The sequence below is a fragment of the Primulina eburnea genome, chromosome 11, assembly GCF_022965805.1.
Source record: "Primulina eburnea isolate SZY01 chromosome 11, ASM2296580v1, whole genome shotgun sequence".
NCBI classification, from domain to species: Eukaryota; Viridiplantae; Streptophyta; class Magnoliopsida; order Lamiales; family Gesneriaceae; genus Primulina; species Primulina eburnea.
Window position 1 is genome coordinate 9,446,013 of NC_133111.1, and position 22,906 is coordinate 9,468,918.

The following is a 22,906-nucleotide window of genomic DNA, read 5'->3' on the forward strand; positions in this document are numbered from 1 at the left end:
GATTTGAGTTGCACCATTACTACTAGCTATAACTTTTGGTAAAGCGGCAAGCGCTCGGTCCTACAATTAGTATCAGAGCCAAGGTCACGGGTTCGATTCCCATTGATTGCAAGGAGTGCAATTATTGGGAGGGAGATTGTTGGGTGCAATAATTGTGCTTGCTTGGTAGAGCGATCGAACCGTGGTGCTTGAGCTGCTGTGCGGTTTAAAAGATTTGAGTTGCACCATTACTACTAGCTATAGCTTTTGGTAAAGCGGCAAACGCTCGGTCCTACAGAAAATTTTGAAAGAAAGGAAAAAACTTAACTACAGGTGATTATTATTCAATTATTTGAAAGTTTTGATTAATTTATGATATTCAACAAAATTAAATATACACTTGAGATTTAGTAAGATGATTTTTTTTTTTACAATGATTCGATATTAAAATTTAAGCACAATCTATAAAATTAAGTATTTATTTTATTTAAATATGTGAAACAACATGTTTGGAATTAAGAAAAATGCTTCACCAAATGTGGTTATTATTAAACTCTCTTAATTTATTAATAACTAACGACCGCGGACACACGTTGTGTATAATATAATACATGAATATTATATGTTGAACACAATTTGTTCTCAAAGTTTTTGATTTAATTATAATATTCTATAAATTAAATTAAATTAAATATAACATGAGATTTAATAAAATTATTTTTTATCATTATAAAACGTGAAATGTATGTGCTGCGAAAAAGTGAACAGAGAGTGACAAAATACGTAATAACTACAGAAATATTACAACGGGAGATCAACATGTCATCGGATATTTGGCACAAATCACAGTTTTTAACAAACAATGAAGGTTTGGTTTCTCAACAATCCAAAAAATTCGACACAAAATGTTTTTATATGAATATGAATTAAATATACAAAGTTTATTATCTCTTAAATTTATAGACAATTTTTGTAAGAGTAGGTCTCTTGTGAGACGGTCTCACGAATTTTTATCTGTCAGACGGATCATCTCTACCGATATTTACAATAAAAATTAATACTTATAGCATAGAAATTAATATTTTTTCATTGATGACCTAAATAAGATATTCGACTCACAGAATTCATCCGTGAAACCAAATTTTTTGTGTTTTTTTAAACACCGGGAGAAACAAAACTCAAAAATAAAAAAGAAATAATATATGGTCTCATAAACGATGAAACTTTATTTAGGCATATTTGAAAGACATTAATTAATTATATGACAAAGATGCATTATATCCAAAACCAAGGACTTGACGAATACAAATAGACTTGATATTTATATGAGTAGATCTTTTGTGAGACGGTCTCACGAATCTTTATTTGTGAGACATGTCAACCCTGCTAATATTCATGATAAAAAGTAACATTCTTAGCAAAAAAAAGTAATACTTTTTCATAGATAACATAAATAAGAGATCTGTCTCACAAATATGACATGTGAGACCGTCTCACACAAATTTTTATCTATTTATATTCGCTCTGTTTATAAATAAATTTGAAACTTATTTTGCATATAAAATAAATTATAAATAATATGAAATAAAATGTAAATATTAAGTCTCAATACAAATAATATATTATATACGTGTGTTGTACGAACGCGCAATTAAAAAGTACTTTGAAAACCCTAAAATCACAAATCTGTCCTCCCTCTTTCCTTTATCCAAAGCTCATCTCTTTGAAACTTCTATCCATGACTAAGCATTCAGAGATAAAATTCTCGAGTAATCTGATTCTCAATCTAACGCATTGAAAATATTTCTCGTGTACATATCATCAGTAGCGACACCAATTTCTGTGTTTGTTGTAAGATTTTTTTTCCCAATTATATATCGTAATTATGCTTTATGTGTCTGTATATGAATATGGAAGTGCTCCGAAGATATGTTTGTACAATTATCCCGGGGTACGATCTCTAGGTGGAGTTGCTTATCTATTTTTTTGAATTGTGAATTTATCAATAATTTGTGATCTGAACACCTAGGGTTATTCGGTTTCAAGCCATCTTCACCAATATTGTTTTAGCTTGACGTGGTCTATCTTATGTATCTAATGAGGTTATGTTTTGACTGAATATTATTCTATGTGTTTTATCCTAATTTTGAGCACAATATAAACTTTAACGTGAAATATAAATAAAGATTTTATTATCACAGGCTGAGGTTATGTTTTCTGTCTTCAGATTTAATGCTTGTGATTCATGATATTTTTGGATAATCGATCACATGGAAAAACTTGTGAATTTTTTGCCCCCAGGTTTATGGTTCTTGGTGTAAATATGAATTCAGTGGGAACTGCTTATATGCATATGGTGTAGAAGATGGCATTGGCAACTCATCAGTTGCAGGTGATCGTAACTGTCCATATTAGTGTTGAGTGCTGACTGCCTATAAATTTTAAAATTTTATATTTTCACTCCAAAACCTACAAAATGCTGATGGGTTCAATTGATTATTGTCTTAATGAATGTATGATGGATTTTTAGAATCTAACTGCCTTTTCCCCCTTTCCTTTTTTTCTTGAAAGGTGTTTACGTTGATATTTTCAATGTCATTTTGTTCAGAGCTGCTCTTATTTTTCTTTCCCCTCCGTGCCTTCATCTTGGAGCAGAGCGAGCAAATTAAAACGTAGCGTTCCATCATCCTTTCCTGTTGGACGGAAAAATAGATTTATAACTGTGAAATGTAGATCTTGTTTGAGGTAAGATCTTGGAATTTATAGTTCTAAATTTATGTTTGTGTACCTTTTTTTGTTTTATTCATGTATGCAAACTTGAATTTCTATCCCGATTCCTGGAGGATAGCTTTCACATGTTACACGCCTATAAAGTAGGTCTTCTTTGTTGAATTACCACTTTTTGCATTGAATTCAGCGGCGTCTGCTCGCTTTACATGTTATAATTATTTGTCGGAGATAGGCAGGCAGATCATTCTTTCTGATGTTATATAAATTTGTCTTTTGTTTTAATGACCATTTTGTATAGAGAGTTGTATGCTTTCTACCAATACCACCTTGCAGTTCCAGGTCCCTTTTCCTGTTTTTGTAAATAACAACGAACTATTTATATGTTTTAGCAAAAGATTCTTTCTGATGTTATATAAATTTGTCTTTTGTTTTAATGACCATTTTGTATAGAGAGTTGTATGCTTTCTACCAATACCACCTTGCAGTTCTAGGGACCTTTTCCTGTTTTTGTAAATAACAACGAACTATTTATATGTTTTAGCAAAAGAAGACTTTTGAATGGCTTATTCAGTTTACTTTTGAAGATATGTAGTCAAGTTCTTGAAAGCCTTTTCAAGATAAGCAGTATGTCTTATTGCTGTTATAAAGCATTAATTGAATTGCAAATTATTTGATACAAACCTTAAAATGTCTTGCATGTGGAACACTTTCATTTATGTTGATTTGTTCCTCATATTCTTAAACTTGACATCTTTTGTTCTAAATCAGCAAGAAAAAAGGGAAACCATGTTTGGCTTGTTCTAACAACTTAGAAGATGACAATGCTTACCAGGAGAATAAATTTATATACATGTATTTCTTTTTATGCCTTGCAAAGAGTTTTTATTTACGACTGTGTTATCAAATCATTTTTGGAGTGTATGTTCTTGTGGTATCTTTGTGTCTTTAAATGGCAATCAACTTCAAGTGACATAAAGTTATGTGCGCTGAATGTAAACCTGAAAATCACAATCTTTTGCATGATGATTCGTAGGGGAATTCTGTACTTTTGTGACATTTTTCAATACTTTGTAAATTCGCCTTTTTTTTCCCTAGTTGCATACTGAGACTATTTCTGATCCCGCTTTATGATCTGAACTGAACAAATATCTTGTTTGCAGTGTAGGAGCTTCCCTTGCCCTTGGACCTAAGTCAAAATTATTTAAAATATCAGCTTTTAAAGGTAGCAGTAGACATGATGGTTCTGGCAGCAGGAGCAGTGAGTCAAAGTCCCTTAAAAATCCTGCTACCGTTTCTTATTGGCAACATGAGAGTAAAGAATCCTTGGCGGAATCCTCTAAGGTACAGAATGTTGTACCTGCTTCTTACACAGCAGCAGATGAGACTACAACCCGGTCACAGGCTATACAAAATTTGTTCAAGAACTGGCTGATGTTACTGCGATCGCCATCACAAACCCAAACAGTGGAAGAAGTCAACAAACCTTCTTCAGTGTCAACAGAATTGTCAAAAACTAAACAAAAGCAAGAAAGAGGTGAAGTTTCAAAGGCTGTTTGGTGCTACTTTATGGGTTTGGATGCAACAATAAAAATACCATTGTTGATATTGTAAGCATTTTGCAATTCGGTTCCATATGTTCCTTACCCTCTCTTTGACTCTTTTTGCCATTGAGAAAGCTGTTAGTTAAGAAACACAGATTGTCAACCTGTTACAAACTAAATTTTCAGAACAACTCAAAAACACAAGAAATACAAAATTTTGTTACAAATATAGGTGAAAACAATTTGATTCAATTCAATAATTTTAGTAATATTAACTTTGATGTGATAGTTTGCAAATTTATAGTGTTATGATATTTTAAAATTTCAAGTATATTTATGAATTAATAGTTGCATAGATATGGTGAGGAGAAAATTAAAAGTTAGATGAACTTTGTGTATTGAGATAATCCAGATCAACAAGGTTTCTGACTTTGTGATTGAGCTTGGTTGTACGTGTATTGTGTATTTTTTGTGGTTGCAATTATTATAGGTGTCTGGTTGAAAATTCTTCTTCATCTTTTCTGTTGGTTGATTTTGTCCTCCTGTGTACATCTTACGTTTTTGCTACTTGGGGTATTCATGAAGTAAATAAATGATACTAGTGGTGTTGCTTACAGTCAAAATGAGAGTAAATGATTTTCTATCTGTATTAGCGGTCTCTTCCAAATTTTACTCAATTTGCTCGCTTGTGGCTTTAGCTGACAATGATCTATTTTCTCTGTGGAGAAAAAGCAGAGAAAATGCTTCTAGTATCCTTAAACCTGTGGCTTTAGTTGACAATGATGTATTTTCTCTGTGGAGAAAATGCTTATAGTATCCTCAAACCTGCACTCTTTTTGCATTATACTTCACTTGCAACGCATGTAACAACCATTGCTACTTACTCACTCTGGTTTTTATCCGCAGCACACCTTTGTACCTCGCAGTTAACCTTATATATGGATCAAAAGTGTCAAAAGAATTGACTCCACTATGGTTTCTTGGACCCATAATTGTCGTCTTCTACATTAAGATGTTTAGGGCGATTTGTGGTCTCTATATATTCAGCTTCAAGCGGACAGTCAAGGTAATAAAAGATCTGCCTGCATTCTCCTTACTGGCGTACAATTACGTATTCTGTGGAAAGCTTATACAAGCCATACAAACTCGTATATGGAAGCCTATGGCAGATGTTAAAAACCTGAACTACAATGAAGAAAGTAGGAGAATATTGAAGGACTTCCAAGGCTGGTTAGTGGAGAGATACCTCGATTTTATTGAATCGGTATGGCCATACTACTGCAGAACAATCAGGTTTTTGAAGAGGGCAAATTTGATATAATAACTAGGCTTTTCTTTAAAGACACTTAGTTAAAAGGCGCCAAGGAATAGAGATCACTTTTTCTTTTCGGTTTTTGTTCTTTTTTGGTAAAATCGCTGAACCCCTTTTTGGATTGGGGTTCTTCTCCTGAGCAATTAGAGAGGATTGCAACCAAAAAGATGTCCAAGAGTGGTCCATTTTTTTTGTTCTCGTTGTCTCCATTGAGTTTCCGTTCTCATATCCGCTCATGCAAATTCTTGTTTCTGTAGGTTTAATAAAATAGAATTTAACTGCTTGTATCATTGAACTCTTGTCTGTATTATATACTCTTTTTTGTGTAATTTTGCATCTACTTATTGTTGTGTAAGATCGTTACAATATAATCTGCTATTTGGGAGAGGCTTGAATTCATTCACAGGTTCCTTATTCACAAGTCCTCTCCTTGCCCCAGGGTCGGTCCATGGTCACATTGCATTAAGAAGATTTTGGGAATTAAATTTGATATAATCTTTCATCTGAAGATGGAAAACATAGGCATGTTCATCACTCATTTTCGGAGAAGAAAATGAAGTCCCAGAAATGAACTAATGCTCGACATTACAGGTATGTCTCTCCTTAATTGAGTCATGAACTCACGAATAAGATCCACCTTCTCTACTCCTCAATAAGGTAAACTAATAGCTTCCCCAAAGTAACACAACAACTTGAGCATTGAGCATGGATAATTGCTTACAAAATCAAACATCCAAATGTCTCTTTTATAGAATCCACTGAATATCCATGTCCACTGGCGGCATGCAGGGTTGGCCCGTAAAACAATAGAGACGGGGTGGGGGGCAGATCCAAAATTTGTAGAGGCTCTATTACACGATAAGAAAAATTGTACATGAAATTTTAAATTTTTTTCTTGATGCTCCCCTAAACTTCCTGGGGGTTCTGATAGAGTTCCCTAGACCTACACTTTAATCTAAGTCAGCCCAAGAATCGCAATTTGCAAATTAAACAGACAATCTATTTTCATCAGGCGTGATGATACATAAGTAAGGTGTTTTCAGCAGCACAAGCTATCAAATTGGTTGTTGGATTCCATGCCATATGCAGCAACTTGGAGTTGAAATCAAAACCAAACTCATTACTTCCTGCACCAGCCAATCGTGTCATGAGTAATCTCAATCAGCTAAATGTCAAGAGCACAATTTAATCCGAGAAAAAGGAAGCGGGTAAAGTTCTAAGGGAAAATTTTAAATTTGCAAAATAAAGTTATTTGAGAAGAGAACTGCCTCTAGTAATTACTTCCATTAAATATATCTGAAAACAATTGCAAAGTCAATTTTGGAATCGGTGACTCTGGGTTTATTTCATTCTATCCATGTGAACATTGTCTCCATGATAGGATGGATGACCAAGATTTGTCCATGCATATATAGAACCAACTTTTTTTTTGGAAATTGTATGTGTGACAAAATCTTATCCGTTGAAATGAAGTGCGGGTAGTTCCCACATAAGTAGGATCTCATCTACCGTGACTCTGGTGTCATGGAAGGGGAAATCAAAATGATGGCACTTACGATTCCTATTCGGCTATAATCTTCAATCGAAGCTTTTTTCTTTAAAGTCATCCAGAAAAAAATTGGTATTGTTTCCGAGTGATCAAGCTAATAATGTAGAATAGGGAGTGGTTTTGTTCCTACTTGGTCATAGATTTGAAGCGTGTTATTTTTTAAAATTTTAAAAATCAAGAGAAAACGGTACGGCCCATGCTATAATTATATTAATTAAATTTAATCATTAAGTAATTCATTAATATTTCATTTTATACTAAAAAATACTAGTGCTTCTAATATAATCCAACAATTTTAATTTAACTTAAATTTGCCGACATATTAAGAATTTACAGTTTCTCTTTCGATTTTTATCTTGAAGATTTATGGTTTAACGGAGCCAATGTCGGGTCTAATCGTTGAGGTAAAAATTGGACAAAAGAAAATGAGAATGCTAAAACGACTTAAACGAGAGAAGATATATCAATCACCTTGTCTCGAAAATCCTCTAGTCAAGTTGCTTAATGATGATCGTCGGAGTTTTGGAGAAGGTTGGAGAAGCGACTTCCTGCAACAAAATATACTTCTTTTAAAAATATCAAGGGTATCATGAGCTTATAAATAACAGTAATTTAAGATGGGATTTTGACAACAGAAGCAATATGGGCCAAAACTTGCATAGTCCTATTCCAAATATACAAATTACTGTAATACAAAGAAAAATGAAGTGGACACACCATGTAAAATACTAGATGTAGTTCGGACCTATAGAATCAAAAATCCACGTTTAGGAAAATATAAGCTTGTCTTCTGGTGAAACGAATATGCTTATAGTCTCTGCTATTCGGTTATGTTACAATGTCACCTAGCCATTTTGAACATGTTCGCTTATTCAGTAGGATGCTTGATTGCTTTCTTTCTTGTAAGAGGTACAGTTTTTTCACTAAAAAGATCCAATAGAACAGATTTGGATCTAAAACTTCCTGATTCTTTGATTAACCTTTCATCACAAATAAACACCAGAGGAACCAAAAAGCGATAACGAACAAATAATAATAAGGAATCGTACAAGATTCCCCACGAAGGTTAATTATACGTCTTCCAATGGGGAATAATTTCATGCATAGCACAACACCATGTACTGACTGGAATACACAGAGCAACTATTTTTCTGAAAAAAAGTAAATATAATTTGGGGAGGGTAAAGTAAGATACCTATATGGATTTTTTCCAACTTCTATGGTTGTACCTTCTTCACTTCCAATACCATATGAAAATATGCGCAAATGATTGCTAATAAAGAATAATTAATTTACAGTGAGTATAGAAACACAGTATGATGGAAAACAAACAGACTGGAACATAATTTTCAGCCACAAAGACTAACCTGTACGATCCAGTCGCGAAGTTAAGCCTGTCTCCGGCAAGACAGCAGTCAAATTTGTCAAATATTGCATCATTATTATACAAATCACACAACTGTAAAATTTATAAAGTGATGCATCAGCAGAAGATGGAGAAAATAACAACTGTACGTAATTGTCATCAGCAAATAAAGAAGGAAAATAGAAAAAAATTATTCCTTTTGCATAAATAAAAGTTATACCTCAGCCTTTACAATTGAATCGAAAATTGGTGTTGGATTTTAGAACCCCTAATAAAGCTCATGTGAATTCAATCAATGAAAGATTATTGAAATAAATTGACTGCCAATGACATCACAAATCATTAGTTCCAAAAGCCTAATTTTGTATTTATTTTATTTTTATGCTAGATATAAAATCACCAAAGATACTACAAGCTACAGATTAAATAAGGTAACCATGTAAATCCTTGTATTTGCAAGTGTTTAAATCTTAACAGTCCCAGACACGAGACAGCATGATTAAATATATGTACAAATTAGAGGCTATGAAAATTTAATTAGAAGGCTTATAGCATTTTAAGTACTCAAACGATTGAACTACAGAAACTGAAGAAAAGGTTTTGAATCATACAGCAGACACAGACCTTAGGCCTCAGGTGCTCGTGAATCCTATATGTTGCCACCGGGCAGGTATCCATCCGCATATCCCAAAGCTTAAACGAAACGGAGAAGAAAAGGTAAGAGGCAAATATCAACAACATTAAACGTTTTTTATGTAAACAATTTGATGACTTTGAAATTTACAATTTAACCTTAGAAGGAGAGAGGAAGAGGCAACATCCAAACACAGACTTGAATTAAGAATATGCGGATTTACGAGTCTATGACACTCCGGTAATAGAGGGGAAAAAATAAAAGATCATCTGTCAATCCACACTCAAAATTCAAGAAAGAATTCAGTCCTTCACCAGGTGGAATCACTATGGGAAGGCATAAACTCTTAACGAGGAAAAAGCAAGTAAAATATTAAACCAAATTAAAAAGTGGCAGAATCTCAGTCTAGAGCCGTTTTAAAGGAAAATGCTTACTTTCAGATTCATAAAATCACGACATAAAATATGCCTTCCCCCATTTGCGAACTTCAAGTCAGTTATCGCTGCAACTATCTCTGTGAAGAATGATTTTTGTCCATGGGACTCATCTTTCAATCTATGAAATTACATTCAAATGTTATCAAACATGTTTGTGATAAAGCTACATATGTTAAAGTCACAATATTAAGCAATAGAACAGGAAAAACTCACATCTTTGCGCTGTGATCACATAATGCCGATAGTCTCATGTCCACAAGCCGAATAAACCCCCTTGAGCTGGTGTACGCCATCAGATTGCAATGATATGGATGGAATTCTGCTGAAGTGATAACCTCTGAAAAATGTCACAAGAAGATCAAATTAACCTCCTAGCTGGCAAAAGTTACAAGATAATGGAACTAGAAGACAGTCTAAAAAATCACCTGTAAGATCTTCCATATTTTCAGGTTTCATGTCAATGATATTGAAACACTGATTACTGATTTCAAGGTTCCACAAATTTATTCTAAGGTCATCAGCCGAAAGAAATGTCTCCCCATCACTGTAAAACAATAAGCGAAACTCAATAGCCATTATGATTTGTATTTCAATAGTGTTACACAAGAAAGTACTTGCTCCCCTTGCAAATTTTATATATTTCACCACAAATAATTCAAACCAAAGCAAAAATCAATTGACTGGACAAAATGTTTACAAAAGAAATATATAGCACATATATAAAAATAATCTTACTTAGTGCATTATGATTTGTAAGGACATAGTGCATGATGCCGTGCAAGATTCCTTTTTGGCACGTTGGATTCACCCCACGACCAAATAAGACAATGATCAAATTAGCATATTTTGGACGATGTCGGATTTTAACAAATAGGTAGCTACTTTGATAGTGAATGGACCTACGAAATTAAGGGTGTTTAGAAACCGAAACAAACTATAAACCAAACCAAACCAAACCAAATATCTATTGATTCAAACATTGTACTTATGGGATAACCAAACCGCATTGTTCGGATCGATTTTCAGTCAATTCAAGGTTTGAATTGTTTTTAAAATCAACCAAACCAAAAAAATTGGCTATTTCAATTTTTGGATAAAATAAATCGAACTAAATCGAGTACACTTATTTTGAAAAAACATGTAACATTTTTGTAAATTTAATGTGATTTTTCTGGGATATATGACTATTTTATTTATTTTTTAGTTTGTATTTTATTATTAGCGGGCTTGTAACAATCCAATTACATCAAGAATTTATTTATTGCATATTATAGCCCAAAAAAACATAAACACATCCCAAAAAGTTCAGTTTTTTCATAAGTAGTAAAATTTTGTGACATGCATAAATATTTTAATTTATGATATTTTACTTACAATCATTCTATTACACGATTAAATAAAATAGTTCACTCAATATCTATCAAATGTCAATTGCTACTTTTTACAAATTAATATATCTCAAGTATTAATTCATCATAAAACTCAACATTTAAAATCAATCATCCAAACTAGGTCAAACCGAAATTCATGGTTTGATTTGGTTTGGTTATGAAAAAATCATTGTTTGGTTTGAAATTTTGTAGAATCAATATAATATGGTTTCGTTCGAATTTTCATCTAAAATAAACAGAACCTTAGTTGGACACCCCTAATGAAAACTCATTTATATTTAGGTCAGTCAAATTTGCGTTTTTTTAGTTTTTCATAAATTTTTTTTTGGTAATATCTCGTCTCAGGAAAATCGAAATTCGATTTCATTTGATTTCCTTGTTCCTTAAGCATGATAGTATCTTTTAAGTTTGTTAGATACAGACTTTTCAATTTTGGAGATTTTTTTGAATTTAATTATTGCAAGTCCTTTCTATAGATATGGGAATGATTATAATTAATAAGATAGTTTACCATTGAACACAAATTATTGCAAGTGTTCTTATTTTTCATTATTTTCACGCTTCTGCTATATAAGCACACACAAGTTACAAAGTTTAGCAATGCCAAATTAAAATAGAAAACATAAAAAATGTTTCTAGAATAGGCTCCAGAGTGTACCTATTGATTGAGATCGAGTTTGTACTGAAATCATGCGCACGCGCATAAACTTTTCGACACAAAGCACGAGGAGAATCTGCTATGCATTCTAGCTAGAAACAAAACAAAACAAACCAAACTATTATTATAAACCACACATCATGTTGAAGCCCATTCATTCTAAGATGAATGCTCTTATTAGAAGATCAGATACCAAATTGAGAAGATGAATACCTTGGATCGTCCTCCATTGAACAATGATACACCATTCACTGTGGTCTCTTTCCGTCCCAAAGAATGGCCATTGGCAAGATATTCACTTTGCCCATTAATAAAACTTCTTTCAGCCAACAGAGAATTCTCTGAAGATATGGGTTGGCTGATATCCATTTTTTTTACTTGCTTTACTTTATGTTCCTTGACCTGCCTTTAGGCATGAATTAACAAAATGGCAGGAAAGGACAAAAAAAAAAAACAAAAAAACAAAGTGTATAAATTATTATCAATAGGATACTTACTGTAGCTGCCACTCTACTATGTTGATCTATTGACATGACTGGAAATTGGTATACTAGTTTCGAAGACATTGACAATCCGAAGTAACTCAACATTATCTTATACCCAATAAAGTCAACAAAAGATTATAGTGGAAGTTATCAGTTCTTTAATATTTACTCATTTGAAAGTTCTCGCATGAATAAAAGTTTTCAAACGCATAGCAATTCTTAACAATTCTTTAGCTTATCAAGATTGGAACTTAACTTGAGTCCAACTTATTTTACAGCACCAGAGAACATCAGCCAATACACTTTACTGATAAATGTTACAAGAAAATTGTACCTTCCATAGTTTAATAGTCTTGTCATTTGTTGATAGAATATATAATGATCCATTAGGTGTCACACACCACCTAATATCATTGATCTTTTCTTCAATTTCAATGCTCTTTAAATAGTCAAACTGTAAAAACATAGTCAAAATATTCAGTTTTAAATCAACATCACCAAAAAGAAGCATTCCAATACATTAATATTTTTTTAAAAGAATAGATTACAAGTTATGGAACACACCTCTGGCTCATGACTTTGGAACTCAGTTTTATATCGAAATTTAGGATGCCTCGAAACAACAAAATCGGATTTCTCAAACTCCTCCCGTGAAGTGCATTCTAGTGACTCCTGCATTACCAGTGAGAACATATAATTAGCTTCTATGAAACCAACAATGTCTCCAAAGCAGCGTGTTTTTCATAGCACACTCATTTTTAACAAATTCAATAATGTTGGCGATCCAAAGATAACCTCAATTTCTTCAGTACATACTCTAGGCGTTCAACAGAATAAAATATTCACACAAAATCATCAACATGATGCCACATTAATCATTATCATCGCTTTATATAGCACCAAAATAAATCATCCCCTGTATAATTGTACTACTGTTGTTAACCACCAAAACTTCCTTACCAGCTAAAAAAGGGAAAAATTCCATACCTCTTTACCATCTGCTTTCTCGAAAATTACGACCCGACCACCGCGATCCCCTACAGCAAGGTGATTTCCACTCTTGTCGAATTGAACTGCAGATATAATATCAACTGAAAATGCACAGAAAATAATAATCAGACCGTGATTTGAAACCAAATTTTCGGGAAAAAAAACTGAATAAAAAGAGGAATTTGGTTAAAATTACTATTTTGCACTTCTTCTCCGGGTAGTTTATCGCCGAAGATTTGAGAGAACTTCCAGTCGGAAACGGCGAGAGAGGAAACGTTGGAGGAGTTGAAACTAAAACTCATTGCGGCTGGCCTCAAAACGACATCCTACAAGCGGCGGCTGAAGCTGAGGTCGAGTGGAAGTTGATTTTGTCCGAAGAGAGAAAAGTGGTTTCCGTTATCCACTCGATTTCTCGAAAGTGTTCTTCAACTGAAATGTCCATTATCTTACTTTAAAGAGCAAGTAAATATGGACCCCACTCCTCAATCACCGACTTTTAATATTTCTAATTTAATTTTCATTGAATAATTTCAAAACGAAATTAATTAATTAAAACTAGGATTTTTTTTATTAAAAAACAATCTTGGAAATATAATTATCTTAGATTTATATGGATTATGGACCTTGTATTTTTTTAATGTAAAAATATAAATTCAAGTCTATATTTGATTTATTTTTACTATTTTCTGAAAAAAAAATTTCTACAACATTCTGCCATACGGCGATTCTAGCTTCATGTAGATGAGTTGCAGCCTACAATCCGAACTGAGGACGGGTTTTTGGGGTGAACTCACCTTTGCGTGATCGTGACCTTTTGTCCCGACCATTATAGCACGTGTATCGTTCAGGGTATAAGAGACATGATGACTTGACGTTATCCCCACTTTCTTCCTGATTATCACTGACATTCTGTAAATCCAATTCTATTATTTCAATTAAGAGAAGTGTACGGTCCGGTCCCTCCGTCAACCAGAATGAAATGAGTTTCGAGCTTGCTCGATCTGTTCAATTAGGAATTCGTTGAAAGTTAAAATATATTCGTGAATCAGGTCGAATAAGATATATGTAAATTTGATCGAATAAGATATAGGTAAATTTTAATGAAATAATAATTGAGTATTTTTAGTCGAATAAGATATATGTAAATTTTAATGAAATAATAATTGAGTATTTTTAGCAAACGGTAATTTTTTTTTTATTAAAATAATGATTATCCGGGAGAGAAAACCTATGCTTCAATTTTTAAAATCTGGGAAACAGAAAATGAAGTGCAGAAAATGATTCCAAACAAATCCTTGCAAGTCCACTAAAATACTAAGACAACAAATCCAAATTTTACAAATTCGCAAACAAAAATGTAAATTCAAAAAAATAAAATAAAAATCCTTCTCTGGATATAGCATAGCTCCATTCTTCCTCAACCAACTCAGTATATGTTATTATTAGATTTTATGAGACGTTCTCATGAAACGAGTTAATCCGATCAATATTTAAAATGAAAAGTAATATTTTTTTATATAAAATGTAATACTTTATTATGAATCGAATCAGGCCGTAGATTCGTCGAGAAACTCTTCTAACCGCAAGTAAAAAAGACTCTCATTATCAATTTCAGAGACAATGTGTGGGGACCCGGATGCTAATCATGTTCTTAATCATCACTGGAACTAATTAAAACAATTATAATAAACAGGGTCTAAATTTTTTTAAAAAAATAATGCGGAACGTAGTGACATAAAACATATATACATCTCAGTATTTAAAAGTACTAGTCCTGTACCACATACATTTATTCAACTAAGGTTTAACATCTAATGTCAAGTGTCCAAACCCTATCTCTAATCCAAGTCCGGAGCCTCCACTCTAATCACGATCTCTCCTCATCTCCTGGACCCTGAACCTGTCCCACCTGTTGTCAAGAACACATACAAACAAGACAACAGCCGGATAGTTCCGGTGAGAATATAATCCCAGTATAAATCAACGAAGCATGCAATCATATGATAAACATAAAAGCATGGACAGATAACAGCAATATATATCAAAAGCTGAAACATAATCAATATCAAACTGTCGACAATGCTCGTGACTCCACGACTCAGACTAGACTCAGTCCTAGCCTAGGTATCCCGGTTTCCAGACATTGGCATTCCATATCAACCAACAGTAATAGAAAAGACTCCAGTTATATCCACGTCGATATAATATCGATCACCAGTAATAGAAGAAGCTCTGTTTCTATCCACATCGGTATAGTATCGATCACCAGTACTAGAAGAAACTCCGATTCTATCCACATCGATATGACATCGATCAACAGTAATAGAAGAAGTTATAATTCTATCCACATCGATACAGTACCGATCACCAGTAATAGAAGGAGCTATAATTCTATCCACATCGATAGCCAATTATCCGGTGACAGACTATGGCACTACCGCCAATACACTATCTCATGACATCGTGCAATGTGCCCGTGGCGATCCCACCACTATTAGGCACTTCTGTCATAAGATTACTCGACTAATACCTGCTGTCTATATATCAAGAGAACAAGTAATCGGATACCTGCTATCTATATATCAAGAAAACAAGTATATCAATCAAATACATGCAAATATCAATGCAATAAAATAAAGTATGTGATTTAGGGAAACTCAAGTCTAAACCGACTCAAGTCGATCTCCCAATACACATTGACTTATACCTTTCGTTTGCAGTTTCGGTCTGGAATTCAAACCCTGTCGATCCCTCAATCTGGCAATGGCAATATCAATGATATCATATCAATATACCGTTCAAATCGATACCAATCTGATCAATAATTCAAAATCAACGGTATAACGGTACAATTTCAATATCCCCGTCAATATCACATCACCAGATAACAGTTACAATCCATAAGCAATATCCAATACAATCCGTAATCCAATCGTAATTCAATTTTGTCCGGTATAACTCAATATACCCTAAAAATTTATAACAATTCCATAATCAGTCCGTTTCTAAATCTGACTTCGATTCTATGATGTCTAACATGTCCAAAACATAATATATGAATTTCATTCAATTCTAACAATATCATAATTTCAAGACATGTCAAAACGTAGTAAAACTTACGTCCAGTTATAGCCTACGTTGCTAGGAACTCGGTACCGAAGTCGGATTCAAAATCAGACGGACGGATTTTGCACAAAAGACGTAAGGATTTTCTATAACTTCACAGAGACCTTTCCTCGATTCTTTTCTGATTCTGAATAATTTCGAATGTTTTGTGTATATATATATATATACCAATGTTGCATAATAAGCCACCCGTCAAATTTTCCTTTTGCATGTCTCGCGCATATGCGCGACATCACTAGTGTATATGCGCGAGACCTACTGGTCTCGGCCTTGGTAGCTCGCGCATATGCGCGAGGAATTCTTCACAACTCTCGGGTTGTCTCGCGCATATGCGCGGATACACGTCGCGCATATGCGCGAGGCTTTCTGGATATTTCGCGCATATGCGCCCGGCTGGTCGCGCATATGCGCGAGAGCTCTTCCTCGCACATACATCTTTTTTTTTTTTTACATGTTATCTCAAATCGTGTCTCTGTTAATTCCCTCGTAATCATATCAAATTATAATTCAATAATTACAGATTACTAGGATTAAATTTCCGGGCATTACACAATGTCCTATTATCCTCACTGCAATAACGAGAAACAAACCTAAAAGTCAGCAAAGATTGGATTTTGATATCTGAAAAGGATCGCTTGGAGAGGCAAAAAGATTGTATTTCAACCAGTGTTTTCACATGAAGGTGATCGATCTCTATATTCTCCAATAACTTGATTCCATTAAACCTGAAATCGAAAATATCTTCGTTCAAATCGGTCAAAGTTTATTATAGATCAAGGGAGCTATTTATCAAGAGTTTTAAGGAAATGAACTTAACAAAGTTGGTTTTCTCGTTCTCGATATACTTTAACTGATCTTTTTCACCACACTGAAACGAGGGAGAATTCTACCTTTGGACGAAAAAGGCAGAATGGCATTTTGCGGTTTTGCCTTTCCATCAAGAATGGAGAACAGCTTGAAAAACATGGTTTCCCAAGCTCTGTCGCATCTCCGGTAGTCAAGACAGAATCTTGACAGACAAACAACTCAATCCAGAAAGAGTTGGGACTTTTCTCCCATCCCACATGGTATCTCCACCAACTCCTAGCACATCCTCCGCTCAAGGCTGGGAAAGTTTTCCTAATCAGCTTTCCAGTGCTTCAAGAACCAAATGTTTCACGTCCGCAACATTCCCCTTCATTTGGTTCTCGCTCTGTCCCAATGCATGCATGATCTCTCAATTTAAGTACTTCAAGATTGGGTGATGAACCAATTGTTGAGGTACCGTTTTCTTGGACCGAGATATCGTGGAAGTCAAAAAATTTCAAGAAATTACGTTTTTGACTATCAAAATTGTAAAACTCGAAAATTTTAAATTATTTTGTAATTGAAATTTGTTCTAGGTTATCCAAGAATTTTCTCTTATTATTTTATTTAAAATTATCAAGATTATCAAAAGTTGTGTGAGATAATTAAATCGTGTGTAAAATATCTAGGGAATTCGAAGTTTAAGATGATATTATGCATATATTTTTATTTTTAGGATAATTATAAATATGTCAAGATCCAAGAATTTAAAGAAAATAATGGATTTAAAATGCAAGATAAATATATAGAATTAGAGATAATATATATATATTCATGGATCAAGATAAAAAGGGAGATCAATTGAATGATAATGCAATCTTAAATTTTCGAAACTTTTGTGCATATATATGGATAAAATCGAAAATAGAGGTAGGCCAACAGAATAAAGAAATGCATGCATGAGAAATTCAAAAGTTTTCTTACAAGATTTCAAGAAAATCAGGAATCCTATCTTAAGGATAAATGATCAATAAATTCGAAATTACATAGAAACTTTTTGAAAGTTTAAGAGTATAAATTAAGTTGCAATTCAGAATAAAAGATTTATCGGATGTTGAAAAAATTAGACATGGAATTCAAAATTCAAGGCCTAGCTAGGGATTATTTTCGAAATTTTATCTAAGGAGATAGATAAAGAATGATAAATTATCATAGATTCAAAATTTAATTCAAAAATTTAAACGCAAATATAATGCAGGACCAGGATAGCACTCAGTCTCTATAAATAAGAGGATCTCATATTCGAAAATCACTTCTAAAAATTATACCAAATTATCAAAATTCGCTCTCAAGAATTTGAGATTTGCTCTATAACTTCTGTCGAGTGTCGAAGCTATGCTGCAGTCCAGATCTAATAAGGATTTTAAAATCATAGCAAAAAAAAAAAAATCATCCTTCACTTTTTTAGCATCCAGATCTAAGGTGAATGAGATTGTTTTAAAAGTATGTATTTGAGTATACGTCCTCCGATTTTGAAAATTTCGGTCAAAAACCGTTGTTCTGTTTCTACACGACCCGTACACCATAGGATTATAACCGTTATATGGTGTCGTCCTATTAGAGGAGTAAAAATTAGATAGTAAACCATTGAATGTAGAAAAATCTTAGTGCTAGGCCAAAATATGTGTTGATGCTGATGATATGTTATGTGAATTATGATATGTATGATATGATATGTTGTTTTCGAAAATCATGTTTATTTATTATGTATGTGCTTGAACGGTCTTTGATTACTGAGTGATGATCATATCACTCACCCATTACTCTACTCTCCCCAGATAAGTCAGAAGAAGAAATTGAGCAACATGACCAAGACTAGTTTTGTGGTTGTTGATGGACGAAAATAAAGAATTAATGAAGTTCATGTTCATTTTAAGTTTATTTGAATTTTCGTTGTAAGTGCTTCCACATATTTCTTTATTTTTAGTTACGTTGTAAAGACAATTTTATGATTGATTGTGAGAAATAAACTGGTTTGGTTTATACTGTACTACGAGGCTTGTTGTTATCAAGTGTTTGGTGATAAACAACATCGGTGTCGACTAACCTCAGTCTCGAGGCGTGACAAAAATATTTTTAGGCTCAAGGAGATTGATAAAATAGACGATAGAGCTCGGTGAATGTGATATCACTTATCGTCCAAGAACAGCCATAAAAAGCTCAAGCCTTGTCAGACTTCATAATTGAAATGGTACAATTCGGCCAAGAAGAAGTCTGGAAGGTGTTTGTTGACGGCGCTGCCAGCAAACAAGGAAGCGGAGTAGGAGTCGTCCTATTTTACCCCACATGATAGAAAGTGAAATTGGCCGTAAGGTTGGATTTTCGGACTTCAAATAATGAGGCCGAGTATGAATCAGTGGTGATCGGGATGAAATCCGCCCGGGAAGATGAAGCCACACGAATCATCCTATAATTAGATTCTCAACCGGTCGTTCAGCAGCTCAAAGGCACTTATGAAGTCCGAGAAGGAAGATTTAAGGAATATTTGAAAAGCATTCAAGAAATATCGAAAAAATTTACTGGTTGAATTGCAGACCGAATCTTGATAGAAGAAAATGTTGAAGCTGTTGCACTGGCCAAAATGGCGTCATCCATAACAGGAGAAGGTGGCAGAGATGTCATTCATCATACCAAGCTAGTGTCGACCATAGATATCAGCCCGGTAACTTCCCAAGAAAATTCATGGAAAACATGATTGCTCGAGTTCATATCAAAAAGCCAATTGCAGGGAGATGTTCAGCAAGCCCAGAAGGTTAAGAAGTCGTGTTCTCGATTCAATGTCCTGAATGGAGAGTTATACCGACGATTGTTCCACGGCCCCCTTGCTCAAATGTCTGGCCGGAGAAGAAACCCAGTATGTGTTGAAAGAAATTCATGAAGGATGCTGCATGGATCATCTGGGAGCAAAAGCACTTACCCGAAAAGCTCTATTAGCCGGCTACTGGTGGCCTACTATGAGTACAGAAGCCCGAAAGATAGTACAGTCTTGCAAAGGGTGTCAATGTCATGGTAATTTATGTCACATCCATGCTTCGCCTTTGCATACAGTTCGAGCATCCTGCCCTTTTGATCAATGGGGCCTGGATATTGTGGGGCCTTTCCCAGTAAACTGAGCTCAAAAAAAATTCTTGCTGGTAGCCGTGGACTACTTTTTTAAATGGATGGAAGCTGAACCCCTAGCCAAAATCACTGAAGAATAGGTATTAAAATTCTTATGGGAAAAAATAGTTTGTAGATCGGGCTACCAAGGAAGTTGATATCAGATAATGACTGACAATCCCAAGGGCGAAAAATCATGGCCTGGCGCAAAAAGATAAAGATTACTCAGTCATTCACCTCGGTAGCCTACCCACAAGCCAATGGACAGACAGAGGTCACTAACAGAGTAGTTGTGCAAGCTCTGAAGGCTAGATTGCAAGGCATAGGGAAAGATTGGGTGGAAGAAGTACACAGTGTTCTCAAGGCCTATCGAACCACTACTCGGACTGCCACTAAAAAAACCCCTTACAGCCTGGTTTATGGATCTGAGGCAGTGTTACCAGTAGAGATCGGTCAAACATCTGCTAGGGTTCAAAGCTACCCGGAAGGATATAATGAAGCTCGGGCCCAGGAACTAGATTTTATAGAAGAAAAAAGAGAAAGAGCAGCCATTCGAATGGAAGCTTACGAAGACGGGTCATGCGAACTTATAATCAGAAAGTCTAACCCCGAGAATTTCAAATAGGAGATCTCACTACCAAAAAAAGAACAAAGGTTAAAAACCGTTGTCGTAGGTCAAATAAAATCGTTATTAAAGTCCCTATGATTAAATGGTGCGCTCAAAGACAATGGTGAAAAACCGTTGTCGTAGACGTCAAAGACGAAGGTGAAAAACCGTTGTCGTAGCTCTTGTAAAACCGTTATTAAAGGCCTCGTGGTTAAAGGATACGCTCAAAGACAACGGTGAAAAAATCGTTGTCGTATACGTTTAAAGACGACTATGAAAAACTGTTGTCGTAGCATTGAAAAATCGTTGTAAAACTAAATTTTTCGACGGTTTTTTCTAAAAAAAAAACCGTCGCTATAGCGACGGTTTTGCATATGATTTCTGTCGCTAACTAGCGACGGTTACTCATTTTCTGTCGCTAATTAGCGACGGTTTTTAACATGGTTTCCATCGCTAATTAGCAACGGTTTTTCATATGATTTTCGTTGCTATTATTTTCGTAAAATAAAAAAAAATTACTGTTATAATTTAATAAGCCTAACAAAAAACCTTACAATCTTACTAAATTAATAATATTTATAATCTTTAACACTTAAAATTGAAGTGAAATGAAAATCGTGGAAGAGAAAAGAATTTGGTGTGGGAAGATAATTAGGATGCGCATATTTATAGACAATTTGCGACAGTTTTTGTATAAAGCGTCGCTATTAGCGACTGTTTTCGATTAAACCGTCGCTAATAGCGACGACTGTAATAAAACGGTCGCTATTAGCTACGGTTAATCCCAACTGTCGCTATTAGTGATGGTTTTTAAACAACCGTCACAAATATTAACTTAGCGACGGTTGTTTCATCGCTAATTTAAAATTGCGACAGTTTTATTGAAACTGTCGCTAAATGAAGCGACGGGTTTTTATTAAAACGTCACGAATTTAAAATGCGACGGTTTTGTGCACCATCGCTAATTTAAATTTAGCGACGGTTTAAGAAAAATTGTCGCTAAATATTAACCGATTTTTTAAAAAACAATTACAAACTACGATAACTTTTTTTTCAAAAACCGTTGTCGTTAACCAAATAAAACACTAAAAAACGACAACGTTTTAAAAAACCATTGTCGTAGTTAAAAAAACCATATGAAAAACAACGGTTTACACAAACCGTTGTCTTTGACCCTTGACAGAATCTTTTATAGACAACGGTTTTTGAAAAAACGTTGTTGTAGCCCAAAAAAACCATCTGAAAGACGACGGTTTTTAAATTTGTTGTTGTAGCCTAAAAAAAACGCTCATAGACAACGGTTGTTAAAATCGTAAAAAACCGTTGTCTATGAGAGGGTATTTTTAGGCTACGACAACGGTTTTCGTTAAAACCGTTGTTAAAAGAAAAAACACAACGATTTTAATAAAAACCGTTGTCATATGAGTGTTGTTGATTTGTATTTTTCTTGTTGTGCCTGGTTCTAAAGAAATATAACCCGGTTGGAGAAGTAGAGAAATTAGAAGCTCGTGGGAAGGGCCTTACAAAGTAATAAGAAGACTCAATTCATGAGCATTGAATTTAGAAGATACCAGGGTCGATATTTGAAAGGGCCCTAGAATGCTTTTTATTTGAAGAAATATTATGCTTAAAATTGTACTTGTTATCTGGAATATTAACAAATATATTATTCCTAAAAATGTGCAAATCATTATAATTTATTAAACACGGAAGGCATGAGGCCCCATTACTCTATTAAACCGGGAGGCATGAGGCCCTGATACTCTATCAAACCCGAGAGGCATGAGGCCCCGATAATTTATTAAACGAGGAGGCATGAGGCCCCAGTTCTCTATTAAATCCGGGAGACATGAGGCCCCAATAATTTATAAATCCATGAGGCATGAGGCCCCAGTAATATATGAAACCGGGAGGCATGATGCCCCGGTAATTTATTAAACCGGAGGTATGAGACCCCGATACTCTATTAAACCGGGAGGCATGAGGTCCCGGTACTATGTTAAACAAGAGGAAGGAGGCCCTGTCAATCTATTAAACGCAAAAGGCGAGAAAGCCCAACTATTTTTCAAGACTGATAGTACTTTTCAAGGTTTTAATGTTATACTTGAAGACAAATATTGATTAAAAGAAAGCAGGTTATCCATTGAAACTTAGAA

At 34.3% G+C, this 22,906-nt stretch overlaps 2 protein-coding genes across 4 annotated transcripts; one reads left to right on the top strand and one right to left on the bottom strand.

Annotated features, from left to right (window-relative positions):
• The first annotated feature begins 1,628 nt into the window (after positions 1 to 1,628).
• On the top strand, positions 1,629 to 5,846 carry LOC140805819 (uncharacterized). Of its 3 annotated transcripts, none has more exons than XM_073162131.1 (5): positions 1,629 to 1,830; positions 2,281 to 2,371; positions 2,588 to 2,724; positions 3,870 to 4,243; positions 5,157 to 5,846. In XM_073162131.1, exons 2-5 carry the CDS (start codon positions 2,345 to 2,347, stop codon positions 5,213 to 5,215), a joined length of 597 nt encoding a protein of 198 aa, XP_073018232.1. In that variant the 5' UTR covers positions 1,629 to 1,830; positions 2,281 to 2,344; the 3' UTR covers positions 5,216 to 5,846. The 3 variants fall into 3 exon arrangements, with proteins under 3 accessions (XP_073018232.1, XP_073018230.1, XP_073018231.1); XM_073162129.1 differs by having other exon boundaries at positions 1,630 to 1,830; positions 3,870 to 4,316; XM_073162130.1 differs by lacking the exon at positions 1,629 to 1,830 and adding an exon at positions 1,925 to 1,943 and having other exon boundaries at positions 3,870 to 4,316.
• A 349-nt stretch (positions 5,847 to 6,195) lies between these two features.
• Positions 6,196 to 13,510, bottom strand: LOC140805817 (serine/threonine protein phosphatase 2A 55 kDa regulatory subunit B beta isoform-like). Its single transcript, XM_073162127.1, has 14 exons — positions 13,269 to 13,510; positions 13,070 to 13,173; positions 12,647 to 12,754; positions 12,417 to 12,536; positions 11,811 to 11,999; positions 11,598 to 11,689; positions 9,974 to 10,092; positions 9,762 to 9,885; positions 9,546 to 9,666; positions 9,102 to 9,170; positions 8,479 to 8,570; positions 8,307 to 8,384; positions 7,583 to 7,659; positions 6,196 to 6,689 (listed from the first exon to the last, which is right to left on the bottom strand). The coding sequence occupies exons 1-14, from the start codon at positions 13,372 to 13,374 to the stop codon at positions 6,571 to 6,573; spliced, it is 1,518 nt and encodes a 505-aa protein (XP_073018228.1). The 5' UTR covers positions 13,375 to 13,510; the 3' UTR covers positions 6,196 to 6,570.
• Between the last annotated feature and the right edge of the window lie 9,396 nt (positions 13,511 to 22,906).

Bases quoted from the DNA above. Each gene is read 5' to 3' on its own strand.
- LOC140805819 (XM_073162129.1), top strand. From the start codon at position 2,345: ATGGCATTGGCAACTCATCAGTTGCAG. The intron at 2,372-2,587 runs GTGATCGTAACT...CATTTTGTTCAG, and splicing joins TGGCAACTCATCAGTTGCAG to AGCTGCTCTTATTTTTCTTT. The intron at 4,317-5,156 runs GTAAGCATTTTG...TTTTATCCGCAG, and splicing joins AAAATACCATTGTTGATATT to CACACCTTTGTACCTCGCAG.
- LOC140805817 (XM_073162127.1), bottom strand. From the start codon at position 13,374: ATGAGTTTTAGTTTCAACTCCTCCAACGTTTCCTCTCTCGCCGTTTCC. The intron at 9,886-9,973 runs GTGATTTTTTAG...GACATTTTTCAG, and splicing joins AAATATGGAAGATCTTACAG to AGGTTATCACTTCAGCAGAA. The intron at 9,667-9,761 runs GTGAGTTTTTCC...GTAATTTCATAG, and splicing joins TGTGATCACAGCGCAAAGAT to ATTGAAAGATGAGTCCCATG.